The 18,802-nt window shown below is 32.2% G+C and overlaps 2 protein-coding genes across 3 annotated transcripts in view; both read right to left on the bottom strand.

Moving 5' to 3' along the window:
- The window catches only part of LOC107454777 (retinaldehyde-binding protein 1-like), a 22,076-nt gene extending 11,194 nt beyond the window's left edge, over positions 1–10,882 (bottom strand). Inside the window, exons 1-5 of the mRNA XM_071185770.1 lie at positions 10,651–10,882; positions 3,013–3,198; positions 2,442–2,599; positions 1,242–1,310; positions 361–580 (exon numbers count right to left, since the gene is read on the bottom strand). Coding sequence (XP_071041871.1) covers positions 361–580; positions 1,242–1,310; positions 2,442–2,599; positions 3,013–3,172 — 607 coding nt within the window. The 5' untranslated portion in view covers positions 3,173–3,198; positions 10,651–10,882. The remainder of the gene's footprint in view (positions 1–360; positions 581–1,241; positions 1,311–2,441; positions 2,600–3,012; positions 3,199–10,650) is intronic.
- A 4,963-nt stretch (positions 10,883–15,845) lies between these two features.
- Positions 15,846–18,802, bottom strand: part of LOC107454778 (clavesin-2) — a 356,878-nt gene continuing 353,921 nt past the window's right edge. Inside the window, exons 4-5 of one of the 2 annotated variants that reach the window (XM_016072068.3) lie at positions 17,906–18,009; positions 15,846–16,303 (exon numbers count right to left, since the gene is read on the bottom strand). In XM_016072068.3, coding sequence (XP_015927554.1) covers positions 17,914–18,009 — 96 coding nt within the window. In that variant the 3' untranslated portion in view covers positions 15,846–16,303; positions 17,906–17,913. The remainder of the gene's footprint in view (positions 16,304–17,905; positions 18,010–18,802) is intronic. The other variant, XR_011637683.1, reaches the window with a different exon arrangement.

Below are 18,802 nucleotides of genomic sequence, written 5' to 3'. Positions count from 1 at the left end.
GTGAGTCATTTAGATCAAAAAATGGGATTGAAGGAAATTGATTTTTATTATCTTGGGCGAAAGTATCAATTTTTTCCGTGGTGGTTTCTGAGAGGACATTAAACAGGGTATTTTCGCAGGATATTTTATTTTTGAGTTCGAGATATTTATTTTTGAATTCATTATGGTGGTCATTAATTTTATTCAGGGTCTGTGCGACTTTATGGCCTAGATTTTTAAAATTAGCGGCATTTCTCAGTAGCTCAAGGGTTTCGATTAGCATATTTTCAAAAGGTATAGCGATATCATTTATAATGTTCAAATCTGAATTTTCATTATAGATTAAATTGTCCGAGGTGGCGTCGGATTCTAAGTCCGTACAATCTTCATCTGTCGACTGAACTGTATTTTTCAGACGATTTTTCCGCTTTTTCTTTTTATTCGTCTTGCCGGTGTTAGGATAAGTTAAATCCAAGATATTTTTGGAAGGGGTGCTTCCCTCTTTATCAGTGGCGTTAAGATCGGCATTTGTATTTTCAATAATAACTACAGCGTCCATAGGACTCTCGGAGATAAGAGGTGAAATCGTAATTTGTTGGTCCTGAAAAGGACCATTTTGCGATAAATCAGTAGGTGAGGCCATGAATCTCTGGTCCCACCCAGAATCGACTGATGTTAAACTATATTCCTCAATAAATACATAAAGAGAAAAAAAAAACTTACTTAGTCAATTTTCAACTAACTAGCACAGATAAGATGCAAGATAATACTCTCCTCTCACTGTCTAATCCTCCTGTCAACTCCGATACGTGAGTCTGCTCAGGCCTTCATCGGGTCGAGTCCCAAAAACTCTCTCTAGTCGTAGTCGGCCGGCCAAATAGCAACAATAAATTTGCATTTCATATGATACTGTGAATTATTGATATGCAGTGGTAGAAAAATTAAATTAAACAACAAAAAAAAAACTTAAATTTCGTTACCACTAGAAAATATCTTTTTAAAAATCAAAGCGAGTTGGCATCTCTGTTATAGATCTCTGCTCCAAACTTAGCTCTAATAAAACTACAAGAACAAATAGATGAAATAGAAGACTGGTGTAGAAAATGGAAAATAGCCGTAAACGCCGATAAATCACAAATCCTCATCATACAAAAAAGAAGAATTAAAATTTTACCTCAATGCAAAACGAAACTGTTCAACATTCAAATCCCAATAGTTAAGAGAGCAAAGTACCTTGGACTCATAATTAATAGTAAACTCACTTGGAGGGACAATATTAAAAATATAACAGACAAAGCCAAAGCAGCAGTTAATATCATCCAACCTCTCATCTATAACCAAAACGTCTCACTAAAAACCAGAAAATTACTATACACCTCCATGATCCGACCTATACTTACATATGCTTCACCTGCCTGGACTACTATACCCGAACACCTAATGAAAAAGCTCAACCAATGTCAAAATAAAATACTCAGAAAGATCACCCGTGCCAGATGGTTCATACGTAATTCAAATATCCATAAAGATCTCAAAATTCCGTTTCTATCCGAATATATACACAAATTAAATGCAGACTTCTACGACAAAGCCGTAAAATGCAGCACAGCCAACTTCAATCAGATTTTTAACTTCGAGAACTATAAAAAAGACGATAAACTAAGACCAATAGCCGCTCATTTCACCTCCGACGCCTCGTACCACAACTATCAGCACAAATAATAGTCTTCAATTCCAGCATCTATATTGTACATCAATAATCCAAAATACCAATAGTCCACAGCATCAAACACTTTACTAATACTGAAATCCTGATCTATGTTACTTCACGTTGACAATCAAACTACAGCCATCCACAGATTACAGCAAGTTGCTCTTATTATTTTCATTTTCCTTCAGTTATACAAGCAAGGTGCTTGTCTCCCTGTAACAGCCACCCCACTCTGAACTCAAACTGTCTTTTATTTTAACTTTTTATACTATTTTATGATGTATGGGATACGGGCCTTCTGCACGGCCCAGGTGCCCAATTTTTTATAAATAAAGGATAAAGGAAAAAGATCTCTGCCGATCACAGCTTTCTGTGATCATTTTTTTCTTTTATTTTCAGATCCTCCAACATCTGATCTAACATCATAGATCCTCTCAACTTCGATGAATCGGTTAAAGCGGCTTCGCGGCTGTGTACCGAGATAGATGAAATTTCTACCCTACTACTGTTATAGATCTCTACCATTTTGGAAAACATTTCGTAAAAACTGGAGGAGTTAGAGTCACGGATTAAGAGTTTTACTTTTAGAAAAATCACACATCATAAATTAAATATTTCGATATAGATAAATAAAAAAGTGAATTACTATTTGGAATCTTACCAATGTTATAAAACACTATGAGGGAGCCATTTTTGTCTCTGTATGGATATGCGCCACCACCATTGGTTCCTTCCTGTGCAGTTTTTATACTCTCAATCTCCGGTTCAGGGGGATAAACTTCAGGATAATCTTTTCGAACAACGAAAAATGGTGCAAAAGTTCCCAAGCTCTCTTTACATCGAATTTTCTAGCTCTCAAGAATTGTAGTAGGAAAGCATCATCAGTCCAGACCTTCAGTTCCATTTGTTCTGAAAATAAAGTTTAACTGCTACAGGGTGTTAATTAATCACCTCCTCTTATATAGGGTGCTTATGTGATTAAATTTTTATTTTTCTGAAAGAATTCAACAGACTTCATTTAAAAGTTAATATTTTTTAAAAAAAATTTAAATAGCTTATTTTTGAAAAGAGTTTAAATTTTTGTGCATCTTAAAAGTGCTTCCAAACATTTTTAAAGAGAGAAGGAAATGTAACATATATTTGTTATTAATTATATTTGCATAAACAAGTGCATTATCCAGAAATATTTCCCCCCGCCNTTTCCCCCCCCCCCCGTCTTAACAGTTTCAGACATTGACGAAATACACAGAAAGTTATATTGGTGACATTAATATTGCGGAATTATCTATAAGTGCTTTTCTTTAAAAAAAGGGGGCTCTTACCAGCTATGAGACTCCGGAATTCTGAAATGGCCAGACTACGAGTTTCTTCAGTTTCATTCAATTCATCTTCGGCTACTTTTACCATCCAGTCAGTCAGATATCCCATTCTGCATGGTAGAAATCCCATCCGTTTCATCTTTAAATCATAATTGCTTTCCATTTTTGACAGATATGGTTTTCAATCGCCTGGAACAAAAAAACAATATAAATCTAGGTTCAGTTGCAAAGATATCTAAAAAAGAATTTACTCTAAAAATCCACCACTTTTTTAAAAGTGATTTTGCCCTAAACGACAACCCTAAAAGAAAAAATAAAGCACTCCCACAATAGTCCCGTTGTAGGCCAGGGATACTCGTGAAGGTTAACCCACTGGCAATTTAGCAAATGGGCAAAATTGGGAGAATGTTTTGTCCCTATACGCCATTTCCCTATCTAATAACACAGAAAAACCGGTTTTGCTATGTGGATAAGATTGCATGTTAAAATACGGCGTTTTACGAGTAGAACGGTCAGTGGGTTAAGGTCACAAGGTTTCGTGACTGTCAATTGGTTCAGCATTGCTCACCGATGACTGCTTTTTCTTCCCAGACATAGTGAAGTTGGGTGGGCTTAAAGACGCTACCAGGGACTACACCCCAGTCTGCTATACATCAGTGCTGCTCAACTGAGCATTCGTGGCTCTTTTCAAAAGTAGAGCTGGGCAGTATATAACGTATAATTATGATATTTTTTTTCAGTATCGCAATAGAGATGTTTTGAAATGTACACTATCAGACCAAAAGTATCCGGACACCCGGTAGTATAGACTTAGAGCGTTCTGAGGCACATATTAATATGATGTTGGTCTCCTTCTTGCATCGATGGCAGCCAGCACACGTCTGGGAAGACTTTACATCAGTTTTTGATAAGTGGTCATCGGAATTGACTTCCAGGCTTCCATCACGGCTGAAGTGAGTGCTAGCAAAGAGGATGGTCGATTTTGCTGGCTACGTAATCTGCACTCTAATTCGTCTCAGAGGTGTTCTATGGGATATAGATCAGGACTCTGAGAAGACCAGTCCAGTTTTTGAACACCCATTTCATCATATCACGTCAGTGCAAGCCTCGATGTGTGAATGGAGCAGTTATCCTGTTGGAAGAGAAATGGGTCCTCCCCGATATATTACCATAGAACTGGGAGTGCAGCATTGTCCAGAATGTCCATCTCAGAGCTCATGTTTCCAACCACAGGGACTAACGGACGCCGGCAAACCACAAGAAGCACCCCCACTCTATTATGCTTCCACCACCATTACAACCGATACTTTTGGCCAGATAGTGTATTTTCACAATGGATCATGAATACTATGTCTAAGAATAAGTTAGGATTATACATTATCTACAACAATAGCAATATTTCACATTGGATCAGGAATACTATGTCTATGAATAAGTATGGATTATACATTATCTGCAGCAATAACAATATTTCACAATGGATCATGAATACTATGTTTATGAATAAGTGTGGATTATACATTATCTGCAAAAATAACAATATTTCACAATGGATCATGAATACTATGTCTATGAATAGGTATGGATTATACACTATCTGCAACAATAACAATATTTCACAATGGATCATAAATACTATGTTTATGAATAAGTATGGATTATACATTATCTGCAACAATAACAATATTTCACAATGGATCATGAATACTATGTCTAAGAATAAGTATGGATTATACATTATCTGCAACAATAACACCGTGATAATATCTCAAACGATAAATATCGAATACAATATTATAGCAGGTATTATCTATAACAATAGACTATTAACCATCAAATACGGTTATATTTTATTCATTATCAACAACGATGGATAACTAATAAAATAATATTGTCAATTTTATCGTTACGACATGCTGATGATACATACAAATCATCAAAATCCATATAATCGTTATTATTAACCCAGATGGCAATGTAAAGTTTATCTTCACTAGGTAAAAACTTTCTCATGTAAACCCAAAACGGTATTACAAATTATATCCTAAAAAGGATATAATTTATGCACATTACCCTAATACAAAACCTTGAGAAACAATTTCTTTATAACAACATCAAATCAAGGTTGCCATAAGATTTACTAGCTTGAAAATATTTTTTGCATCAAGCTTATCTATGACACCAAGATAATCACCATACATCTACTTAATTATATGGTTTCATTTGCCAACATTTTGCTAGTTCAGTAAAAATCTATCTTGTCATAAGATTATTATTAACAATGTAATTCTTGATCCTGTCGCTAGTGTGATCTCATTTCCTTAACTGTCACTGTTACGTTAAGTCACATATTTGTATGTCAGTTTTAAATTTTACTTTTTATGATTTTTTCTTCCGTGAAGGAAATTTTTCTTTTTGACAAATTTATTTTGATGGAAACGAAACCCTTTTTTCTCAGTCTTCCTTTATTGGAATTAAAATTATTTTTCTCCATATGACTTAGAAATATCTATGGTAAGAACTAACGTGCCATTTCTTTTTATTACAAGAAAAGCTAACATCTAATATCTTTTTATTTTCTCAATGTAAATTAAATACACCTGATTATTTTACTTACATTTAATATATATGATATAATGCAATTAGGAAATACAGTGATAATCAAAATAAATTTTTAAAAAAAAAATATAATTTAATGAATGCAGCAAATTTAAACGTTTTTTGTTAAGTACAAAAATATTTTAACAAAATTAATAAAGTAATAGCATAAATGTTGAAGATAAACAAAAAATAGCAAATCAAGATAAATATATTTTGGGTATTAATTTTAATAGGAAATACAGCACATACCTACATAAAGGAGTTTAGAGACCCGGAATTCTCAATGTTAAGCTATAAGCTCATTTGCCTATTTGCATTCTTTGTGGCGTATTATCAATTGTTTGATAAGAACTTAATTTAAAAGTACAAAATCATTTCCTTGACTGTCATTGTTACGTTACGTCACATATTTTTATGCCAGTTTTAAATTTAACTTTATGATTTTTTTATTCCGTGAGGGAAATTTTTCTTTTCGACAAATTTATTTCGCTGGAAACAAAACCTTATTTCTCAGTCTTCCTTTATTGGAATTAAATTTATTTTTCTCATTATGACATAGAAATATCTATGGTAAGAAGTAACGTGTCATTTCTTTTTATTACAAGAAAAGCTAACATCTAATATCTTTTTATTTTCTCTAAGTAAAATTAAATACACCTGATTATTTTACTTACATTTAATATATACACCCTTGTGCAAAATAATTGAAACAAACTCAATAAATTCGGAAAACTAAGAGAAAATGCTATTTTATTTAAATTTATACAAACTCAAAAATTTTTAGAACATTATATGATCTCCACGACACTTTATTAACATTTGGACACGATTCGGCATGGATTCCACTAATGTTTTACAGTCATTTATAATATTTGTGTCCTTGTACCACACATGAATTAACGCCGTGAGTAGCTTCTCCATAGTTGTGCAGTCCATATTTAATAGGCGATTCTTGCATATGGCCCAGAGATTTCAATTGGGTTGATATCCGGAGAGTTCCCTGGCCATTCCAATGTCTCAATTTGATTCTCAGACATGAATTTCTTGACAATTTTGGACGTATGGCAATGAGCTAAATCCTGTTGAAAAATCCCTGTTCCATCAGGGTATCGTTTCTTCAACTCTGGAAGAACTTTTTTACCCAGAATAGTAATGTACTGCTCAGAACGCATCATACCGCCAATAGGCTGCAAAGGTCCAACCCCAGTGTAACCGAAACAACCCCAAAACATCTTCTTTAAAAAACACGAAAAAAAAGTTTGTTTCAATTAATTTGCACAAGGGTGAATGATATAATGAATATAGGAAATACAGAGATAATCAAAACACATTTTTTAAGAAAAAATATCATTTAATGAATGCAGCAACTCTAAACGTTTTTTGTTAAATACAAAAATATTTTAGCAAAACTTATAAAGTAATAACATAGATGTTGAAGATAAACAAAAAATTGCATATCAAGATAAATATATATTTGGAATTAATTTTAATAGGAAATACAGCCCATACCTAGAGAAATTAGTTTAGAGACCCGGAATTCTCGATGTTAAGCAATCAGCTCGTTTGTTTATTTCCATTCTTTGTAACATATTATCAATCGCTTGATAAGAACTTAATTTAAAAGTTCAAAATTCAATTTTATTCACGAGATCTAGATAAATACTTTATTTCAAAAATAAAAGTACAGTGCGCCGAAGAAAAAGAAACGGAATACTCTGAATGGCTTTTGAACTAACAATCGGTTCCTCACGTTCTAGGACTCATTCTTAATGGTACAAAGAGGTGACCTCGAATATGCTAATTAATTTACGCAGACAATATTTTGAGTTCCAAAATGAGACACAAAAACGTTCTTTCTCCGAATAAACATACATTTTCCTCCCGACGGATTTGGATTTCTGAACCCCAAAATACAGCTGTTCCCAAAATCGGCAATCTGGGAAATAGGGTCCTAATAGTTTGGTCAGAAGAGCAGTCCGAAGTTTGGACCCCTTAATATGAATTTTTCTTTTTGCGCGTTGCGCCATATCTCAAAAACTTTTTAAGCAAATTGATAAGTTTTTGTATACAATTTTAAAATTCTTTTATGTAAAGATATTCCCACGCAAGAAAAGAAATTTCTGTAAATGTTAATTTTTTAAAAATTCTATTTAATAATAGTCGAAAAAGTTTGAATTGTAAGACATACAAGTTTACACCATTTTAAAGTATCTAATTTTGCATGGCAAAAAGCAAAATTGGAGAGCAATTGGTTAAATAATTCCTGAGAAATGGAATTTTAAGAAAGTTGTTTATTTAGTCGCTATTTAAGGGTCAGAAATCTGAATCGTAGGGAAAAAAACTGTGTATTCAGAGAAAGCAAGTTTTTGTGTCTGATTTAGTAACTTAAAATATCGTCTGCACTAATTAATTAGCATATTTGAGGTCACCCCCTGGAACCATTAAGTAGGAGTCCTAGAAAGTGAAGCCAATCAATAAATCAAAAGTTATTCAGTGTGGTTCTTTTATTTGTTGATGCATTGCACATTAAGATAAGTGATTGCATCATTTTTATCAGGTTTTGTCATAGTAGACGATTTTCCGGAATTATACCGAAAGTTTTTATTTTATTTTTAAAGTGATAGTAAAACTTCTTCTTTTCTTTTTCATTCTTAAATTATTAGATTCAATTAACCATGTTTGAAACTGCCTCTACAAATGAGTAAATTAAACATATATTTCAATGCATGATTATCAAACGTTGCTGTAATTAACCAATAGTAAAAAATAAAAATCCATTTATCTCTAATTTCTTTTTCAGTTTAAATTTTGAGACTACTTGGGAAAACCATTTTTGGATAGAACGAAAGTTATGTAATGAAAAAATTTATAAAATAATTGCTCAAAATCCAATTTTCAGCTTTAGAAATTTAATTATGCTGAACAAGGCGCGGGTTGTTTTATATATTAACCCTTGACTTTGATTTTCATTTAAATATGATTATTTTCATATGATTATTTTTAATTTATTTTACTTTTAATGAACGTCTAATTATGCTTTATTTTTTCATAAGCTTGATGTCCTACAGTGACACACAGTGATCGTAAAGACTCGGTTCCCAGTAGAACACCGACATTAAGCATCAGTGGCAGCGGTCAGTGAGATGGGTAGGTGACCACATTTAATGGACTGCGAAGATACCGAGAGTGTTTAGTATTATTATGTGCGATCGTTAAACTCTTCTACCGTTAAGTGCTCGATTTCACGCTCAGGTTGTCGGGATACCAAAAGCGAGGGATCCAACCGTTCCCCAGATAATATATATTTCATAATATATATATGCAGAACCAGATAATATATATATGCAGAACTTATCGTTCTTCGCCGTGGAAGGTGCCGGAAGTGTTCATTTTGCGTTACATGGTGAAAATATTCGTGTGAAGATATTCGAACTTTGAAACAATCTTTATTTAGAATAAAATGTAAATATGATGGTTTTTAAAAGAAAAATTGAATCCGCGTACTAAAGTAAATGTTTTTCCGTTTCAGCAAAAAATGACATGAATCAACAAAGATCCGTTATTTTTGAAACTGCAAGACCACTTAAAGTTAAATATTTTTTTGTTTCTTGAAGCGATTTTAATAATCATTCTTGCATTATAAAGTTTAATCAAGTTATAGTGGCAATAAAGGCTAACCTCTTGTGTTTGATGCCTCTCAGCAACACAGATGATTGATCCTCAGTAATCGTTGTTCCTTGGCATAAAACAGTTTCTTTATGCAAAAAAGTTGAAATTATTCAAATAAACTATACGCACTCAAAAAAGAAAATTCTGATTGCTTACTCTCACATCTCATGTGCAAACACTGCAAGAAATGGATACTCAAATTTTACGAAGCTTTCTTCGTTTTGTACGAAATCGTTTCCTAATAAATTCTCCGAACCCACATTTCATCAAAGACATTCGTTATTCTACTTTCATTCGTATACTCTTCATTCTAATTTCGTTATTCTTGGTAACAATGCACAGCGATGAGGTTCCGAGTTGAGGAAACATTTTCGTCATATATTCGAGTTCGCAACTCGTCACAAATCACGTGATTTTGTAACGAAATAATTATCAAAGTTAACAAAATAGAGTGCAAGGATTTTTAAATAATAAAAGTGAGAGTTTTATTTATGAAAGATTTGTTTATGATTATATTTCTCTGACGATCCTAATAGGATCTATTGGTAAACATAAGTAGGTTGGGATGGCCTGGTAGTTAGGGCACTGGACTCACGCCTGTGAGAACATGAGTTCGATTCCCGCCGGCCGAAGATTCCCCGTGTAGTAAATAGTTACTGGTGCACGCTAAATCTTCAGGTCACAAAGTCTTCCATGTTCCCATAACAAATCAATAGCTCTGGGGGTACTGAATTGGAGATTGAAACGTTCTATGATTCAGGTCAAAATTACGATTTAAAGACGATTGTGGCGTGTAACGAGTGTGGCTATAAACGAGTGTCACTATGAACGAGTGCGGCGTGTGGGTGTGACAGAAGTGGAATTCTTGGCCATAGATGGCGCCACTGGGAAATAAGAACAATCGCTACCCCTCTGCCTTAATGGCCGACGACAACAACAGCAACTGTAATAATTTTTCAAAATAGCATTTAAAATCAAAAGCACAATGTTGTAACAAATTTGGTTTGTTAAGTTCAGTAATTTAATATTTTCACCTACCAAACGGACGGATATAATAAGTACAATTTTTGCCCGCATCACGTTGTGCATGAAGCTGATCGTTAAGTTCTATATCATTTAACGAATCTCTTTAATAATTCGTAATTTGCACAAAAAAATAACCATTGTAAAACGGTTCAATATTTCAAAGATCAAAACTTGATTTCAATATTTCTAACTTAAAATATAACTAAGAATTGAGTTAAAATAAAAAATAAACAATTCTTTTCGTTTAAACTCATAATTTAGAAAAAAATCAAAAGCAAAAAAGCAAAAATGGCAGCAAAATTAATTCACATTGGGAATGCAAAAGTACTTATAGAAAAACAATACCTTTATGACCTTTTAATAATTTTTTGCTGATATTTCGGTCACTAAAAATGCTCCGACAACAATGGAAAACTGTATTAGGCTATTATGTTTTTATGTTATATAGAGAAGGGCAAACACTCACAATGATTAAAATTGCAAATATTTTTTAATTCATTCAAATACTAACACTCAAGTACCTCGAGGTAGGAAAATGAATTAATTTCACGTTTAAAAATAACTGCCAAACATTGTTTCAGATGCGCACAAATATTTGACAAGGTTAGGTTTTAAACCGATAAGCAAATTGAACCAATGGAATTACGAGATCCTCTTAACTTTTGAAAACCCATTCTGTTTATCTTTGGATAAGTAAAAATTGCTTACATGACAAAAAGAGGTGAATTCAGAGTCAGTTATTTTTATTTTCATTGATAGCCTTGAAAAGTGAGTTATCTAAAGATTGAAAAAAAATTCAGGACAGTAGTAAATAAACATATTTTTGGTCTAAGTTTCACACCTAACAACAAAGTGTTCCTTTCTTTCTTCAAAAGCGTATTAAAAAAAGTTTAAAAATCACTTCGTACTTCTGCCACATTATTTTCAATATCCCTCAATTTTTCTTACCTAGTAAAAAATAATACCACAAAAAAAGATAAAGTGGAATAGTTTGAAATTATGTTTAATCAAAACATTTTTATCCAGCCAAGTACACCTATACCGTGAACACCTGTTCTTCGTAAGTGATTAAAAAAAAGGTAAATAACACTGGGAAACAAATTTTTAGTTGCATCTACACAAATACTAGACCTTGCCGAATTCGGGTATGAGGAAAAAGTAACTAACACTGGGAGATAAATTTTTGGTAGCATCTATACAAATACCTGATCTCGCCGAATTCGGGTGTGAGGAGAAAGGCAACTAGCACTGGGAAACAAATTTTTGGTTGCATCTATACAAATACTAGAACTTGTCGAATTCGGGTATGAGGAAAAAGGTAACTAACACTGGGAGATAAATTTTTGGTTGCATCTATACAAATACCTGATCTCGCAGAATTCGGGTGTGAGGAGAAAGGCAACTAGCACTGGGAAACAAATTTTTGGTTGCATCTATACAAATACTAGAACTTGCCGAATTCGGGTATGAGGAAAAATTTAACTAACACTGGGAGATAAATTTTTGGTTGCATCTATACAAATATCTTATCTCGCCGAATTCGGGTGTGAGGAGAAAGGCAACTAGCACTGGGAAACAAATTTTTGGTTGCATCTATACAAATACTAGACCTTGCCGAATTCGGGTATGAGGAAAAAGGTAACTAACACTGGGAGATAAATTTTTGGTTGCATCTATACAAATACCTGATCTCGCCGAATTCGGGTGTGAGGAGAAGGGCAACTGGCACTGGGAAACAAATTTTTGGTTGCATCTATACAAATACTAGAACTTGCCGAATTCGGGTATGAGGAAAAAGGTAACTAGCACTGGGAAACAAATTTTTGGTTGCATCTATACAAATACTAGAACTTGCCGAATTCGGGTATGAGGAAAAAGGTAACTAACACTGGGAGATAAAGTTTTGGTTGCATCTATACAAATACCTGATCTTGCCGAATTCGGGTGTGAGGAAAAAGGTAACTAGCACTGGGAAACAAATTTTTAGTTGCATCTATACGAGTACTAGACTTTGCCAAATTCGGGTATGAGGAAAAAGATAATTAGCACAGGGAAACAAATTTTTGGTTGCATCTATACAAATACATAAATTTGCCGAATTCGGGTGTGAGGATTTCAAATTTGAAATTAAATTTGCTTCTACAGCTACAAAATTTTTAAACATATTTTTAGTCTATTTCTTGTGGATATGTAGTATATGTTTAAGAACGCTATTTATATAACTAGGGGTAGTGTAAATATTATAACGAACTTCCAGCAGAGTTGGGACAAATCATAAGGATTAAAATTGCATAGGAACTCATGCCGGGAAACATCTCTCGCGGCTAGGGGCACATCCCTATTATAACACTGCCTATTAAGCACACGAAGCACTTTTCTATTAAGCACTTCCCTATTTAGCACACGAAGAAACAGAGCTCTTAGCGTCTTACGATGACTTTTCCGTGCATTACCCGGAAATGCCTATTTCTGCTCGATCATAACCTGATTTCTGAGCAATAAATACAAAGAAGTTTGTGAAATATAGCTTAACAGTCTTAAAGAACACACAGGTTGGAACTTTAGGAAATAGAAATTATATTCACCGCTACAATTAAAACTTTCAATGATTAAAATATTTTTCAAATAAATAAACATTTATTTAAATTTATGTATTTTTGTAAGCTATATATCCAATGAAAATTTTGATGAAGGAAACAACATAACAAGAAGGAAGTCTTATTTCAGCATTAAATAAGTGCTCAAAAAAAGTTTTAAATGTTTTCACTTAAGATTAGTTTTATTGGTGATAAAGATTTAGAAATAAAAAAACCAACAACAGACATTCTTAAAACTTTTTCTTTCTAATGTATAACATTTTTGTCTGCAATCAGCTGACAATAAAAGATAACCAGCTCAATGAAGAAAAAAAAATATTTAGGAGAGAAAAAAATAGTTTGGAAAACATTTGTAATTATATAGCAAAAACACTTTCTATAGTATTTGTATTGTTCAAACATGCCTTTTTTATTTTTATATTTGTTCTTGTATATATATTTTATTTTGTATTATACTTTAAGCAATTAGATACATACTTCTATATTCTTAGTGGAAAATGATGTTTTGTTTATACGAAATCCATGCCATTTTGCTAAAGTGGACACACGTGTCAAAAATATTCATGTAGTTTATTGTTAAAAGTTACCGTGGAAAATTTATTTTAATAAATACATCTATCAGGATTAAAAAAAGGAGGAATTAATTCTTTTCTAAATATACAGTCAAACGTAAATACTACTTTTCTAATAATTAATGTTAACGCCTAATACTATTAAAAGTACCTATGTGTACCGTTTTAACAAAACTATTTTATTAACGTGGTTTTATTTACAATTTTATGACCACAATGATTATATANATATATATACATCAAGAATTTTACAGGATTCGAAGGAACACTAAAATACGGCAAAGCCAATCTCATTGTGTAACACTTATGGTTTCTCTGAGTTCTTCCTCCCTCTCTGCAACTGACCATCATTAATAACAGGTGTGTTCTTTTTTTTNTACATTTTTTTTGGTTTTTTTTTTTTTTTTGGGGGGGGGGACTGTTTTGAGTAGTACAATAGTTATCTTTTGGAAGATATGGGTTAATGTCCTCCTAGCTAATGAATCATAAATTCGTTTTTAGTATAATTTTACTGGTATCGGTCTTACTAAATTGCATCTCAACTTATTAAAGGCTCCGCCGACATGAAATGTAGCAACTAATTTGGTAAAAAATTTTCGACCTAAATGTATCATTAAATTTGGGATGGAGTAAGAATTTGCTTTTATCGAAGCCGATGCATATTTGACTTCTGATTAGGGATTTAGTGTAAAATCCTATAGAACTTTGATCACAGTTATGACATAAAATTTCCTTTGTGAGGATACTGAACCAATCAAACTGGAAAAAGATAGCCTGCTCAAAAAATTAATCGGTTCGGGTCAAAATTACGATCTGCGGATGGATGGATGATGTGTAAATGTGTAATCCCTGCAAAACAGACCGTGACGTACGTGAGTAGAATGAGTCGAATTTTAGACCAAAGATGGCGCCACTGGAAAACAATAAGAAGCGCACCCTTCTGTCTTAAAAATGGTTTGTCAGTATTGACAAGTTACATAAGACAACAACAACAATAACGTATGTTTCTTCTGAAGAAAAATCTCGAAACTGGTCATATCGCTTTACTGCACTTTTGCAAGGACATTTTTCCTTTAGTAGTAGCAGCAGTATAACTCTGTAAAGATAGGATGTAATTTGGATGAGATTTTTATTGTGCGCCTGTTTGTGAAGTGGACTCTCCATCCCATCACTTGGGGTACCTGCCGGCGGCAACTAGAGTTAATAGCGATAAGCAATATTGAATATGATTTGAGGCTCTTACTATTTTATATAAATAGCTCAAAACGTAAACATTTATGGGAAAGTTATTTCTTTATGATCATTAATCTAAGAAATTAAATGTATGTCATGCCCACGAGAAAGCATTGCTGGATTTATAATCATTATTTATGTTTAGGATGAAGTAATTAAGAATTTTTTAAATTTAAATTATAGCTAAGACGAGAACTTTTATCCTGTTTTAATTTGGTTGAAAATATATAAATTGTTACTCTTTACACATAGAGTTATATATAATAGATACCATCGTACAAGCCCTTAAAGGCATAAATATTGACTTTAGTGAATCGAAAAATTTGTTTGATCTGGAACTTTAATGCAAACAACTTTAATTTTACTAGAAATATACTTTGAAAATTTGTAAACTTTTCATAAAAGCTCAAACAAAAGCACATGTGCACTAAATATATTGCTCAAAACGTAGTGGTATCATGCTGTCAGGATAAAGTAATCAACTGACGTTAAAAACTAAGTATAAGGCAGAAAAAAATCAACTCTGGTTTGAGTACCGTGGAATCACACTAGTTCACTAAAGAACTTCGGGGTTGTGAGGCCTGTATTTATTAAAAGAACACAGATAGTATGATGAGAAATGGCAAAGTGATTATATAATGAAGTACCATATTAAGGAACTACCAACTGGATGCTTTCGTGTTTTTCTTGCCCATCTAATGCAAGGAAAAGATGTATATTCAATTAAAAATGGAATTTTCTTATATTTATGTTTGAATTAATAATTTGGTTAACATCAGCAGAACAAGGGGAATCAACTATTCGTAAAGGATGACACAAATAGATAAAAAAAAAATCACTATGCATAGTCCAATGTGAAGATTTATCACAATGTGTTAAGAATAATAACATTTAATAATAGCATAGCACTTATTTGATGAGCAATGAATTACAATAATTACGCTCAATTATAACAATCACATTTGATGATTCATTCACGTTGATTTGAAACACTACTGCAAATATATCATTTGAGAGATCTGTAAAGAGTGCTTACAGGCATTATCACTTTGCATTAGAAATGTATGTATGACTGTAATATGTCTCACAATCATTTTTTTTAGATAAATGAAGATATCTACTCATTTTTGTTTCAGACGAAATAAAACTTTATTTTTCATTTATGAAAATACAAAAAAAGACCAATAGATTAATAGTGATGTGAACTTATACATTACTTGCCTAATTAGACTGCTTGTATCTTAAATAGGATTATTGACACTAATGAAAATATATACAAACTGACTAATAATGATAATAAATAATAATCTCAGATCTGTATTAATATTTCATTAGTTCAAAGAGGTGTTGGCTTTGTAATCTTCGCCTGATGATTCATCAGGTACGAATTATGAATTTTTAAGACAATGAATCGTATCGAAATCAACGAAGCTCGCAATGATGCAGTTCTTTATATTTTTCTAAGAATGAATACGTTTCCTTTTTGACCCATTCAATTGCGCAGTATTCAGTATTGTCCCCATCATATTCAGGTGGCAAAATTTCTTTTGGAATGTACTGGTGAAGATGTTTCATATCGCTGCCGTGAAAATGGATCTAGAAAGTAAAAATTACCTAGGGTATGAATTTGGCCTTCGGCAATCTAATACATTCAAATTCGTGAACTCTAAGCTCCGTTTCCTATTTGGATTGCATTATTAAATAGCAACTTAACGACATAAACGTGGCAATGACTTTTGCTTTCCACAAAAACAAAATGGAAATCGTACATAAACCATTTACCCTTGAGAGGTTAATCTATCTCACCACTGCTATCTTTAAAATTCCCACCAATCTGAATTTTAAAATTTTGACTTAACGTTCTGTAGCCATTTTAATCTGTGGTCTCTTGTCATTAAACAGGAATTGATCAACAGTCACCCCAGAGACTCCGTATACAAACTGCTTATATTTTTTAATTTTACTGTAATTTCACGATGAATGGGATATGGGTCTTCTGCGCGGCCCAGATGCCCAGCTTTTGTTAAATAAAGTAAAGTAAGTAAAGAATTGATCAAAATAATTTAAACACCTTCCAAGGAATCGTTAAGACTATATACGGGTTCAACACTGATTGAACTATATGTAAAAATATTCTCGCAGATTATCCTCCGAACCTGCTTCCTATAGCATCCACTATTGAGGTTGATACCATATCAATCTGAATGAATGCTCCAAGCAATATGTATTAGATTTGAGCGAAAATATTTTAATACTGGGAGAAGATTACTGGAAAAAGAGTAAAGAGATCTTGAGTGAAAAAATTCTTCTTGTTCCATTAAATGTCGATTTTCCAGATCAACTTTATTTTATTTTAAAACTGTAACTAAGTGGCATGAAAAAAGAAGTAAATAACAAGCAATGTAAAACAGAAAACAACGCCTCTTTGTGTTTTCTTCAACAAGGATGATTTTTGATTAAAGATTGAGTTCTTATGAAATCTCCTTATTTTAGCTTACTTTTAAGGGGATGATCCATTGTTACTATCTCAAAAAAGAGGTTGGGAGTGATTTTCAACATAGAATTTATAACAGCATAGCAACTTTGGTAATTTTATTCTCTAAAAAAGGGGTGAGGTCCCATTGATTTTTATTTCCATATGTTATACATTCCATATGTTATACAGATACATTAACCTACAAAATGGTATAGTTGGTTTTGTTGAGCAATGATTCCGTTTAGAGAAAAGCTAAATAAAAAATTGCAGATTTTACATTTTTTGAAAGTTTGAATAACTATATCTACTAAAAGTATCGATACCTCTGGAAAGTGCTATGTCACAGAACTTATCGTCATAGTGAATTTTAATATTCAGTAAAGAAATTATTGGGGTGCTGTTGTTCCCCCAATATTTTCAGGGCAGAAAAACACCAAAATACCGAATCTTTTACCAAGTTTGAAAGATAACTCTGAAAAGCAACAATGTTCCATGAAAACGAGTGCATGTCCATAGCTGGGCATATACTAATAACATAACGAAACAAAACTTTAGGGTGTTGTTGCTTTCTTTATATAAATCCCTCAAAACATACTTATATTTAACTTAGAACTTTGAAATTTACATAAATTCTTTTTTCATAACCTACTTTAATATAAAAAATATATAAGAAACAATGGAGAACTTAGAATAAAACAATAATTATCAGAAAATATATTTACCCTTTTTCTTATTTTTTCTTCAACTTAAAAATGTTGAAGAGGTATGAAAAGAAAATTGATTCATTCACTATATGAACATGCTTATATCTGATAGGTAACGTATTCTGAAATTAAAAATAGAATGTTAAATATTTTAACTTTCTGTGTGCAAATAAATGCATTGAAATTAAAGTAGGTGTTTAAAATTAGTTTATCAAACTAATAAAGAGAAATTGAATGAGATAGAATATATGGTTTGCTTTTTTCAAGAGTAATGCTCTATGAACTATTTTTCTGACTATGTTACAAAATTATTTACAAAGTGTGTCAATAGATGGTGGATACCAGAGTTGGCCAAAAATGTAATCGATTACATTTTTTGATTACAGTAATCAATTACTTGTAATCATGATTACAATTTCAAAAATTTTGATTACAGCTGTAATCATGATTACAATATTGATTACAGTAATCAATTACTATTACAACTTTCAAAAATTTTTGATTACAGCTGTAATCATGATTACAATTTTGATTGCAGTAATCAATTACATATAATCATGATTCCAAGTAATTGCGATTACAAGTAATCACAACAAAAACGATTACAAGTAATCATGATTACAAGTAATCAAAATATATGATTACATGTAATCATGATTACATGTAATTTGATTACATGTAATCTAAATACACGATTACAAGACTATTGTATTCGTATAAGTGATTATATTTTACAGTAGATAGTAGAATGTATTTTATAATGATACGTTTTGCACGTATTAACATGTACTGCATTTTGTACGTATTTGTATACGTACAAATGAATGTAACTAAAAAGTATGTACATATGATTTTATCTAGTGCATATGTTCAGACATTTTAGTTTCACACACATGTACATACCCTTAGTACAAA

Source organism: Parasteatoda tepidariorum, chromosome 9, assembly GCF_043381705.1.
Source record: "Parasteatoda tepidariorum isolate YZ-2023 chromosome 9, CAS_Ptep_4.0, whole genome shotgun sequence".
Lineage (NCBI taxonomy): Eukaryota > Metazoa > Arthropoda > Arachnida > Araneae > Theridiidae > Parasteatoda > Parasteatoda tepidariorum.
Note: the sequence above shows the minus strand (reverse complement) of the source record. Positions and strands in the feature narration are given on the sequence as shown.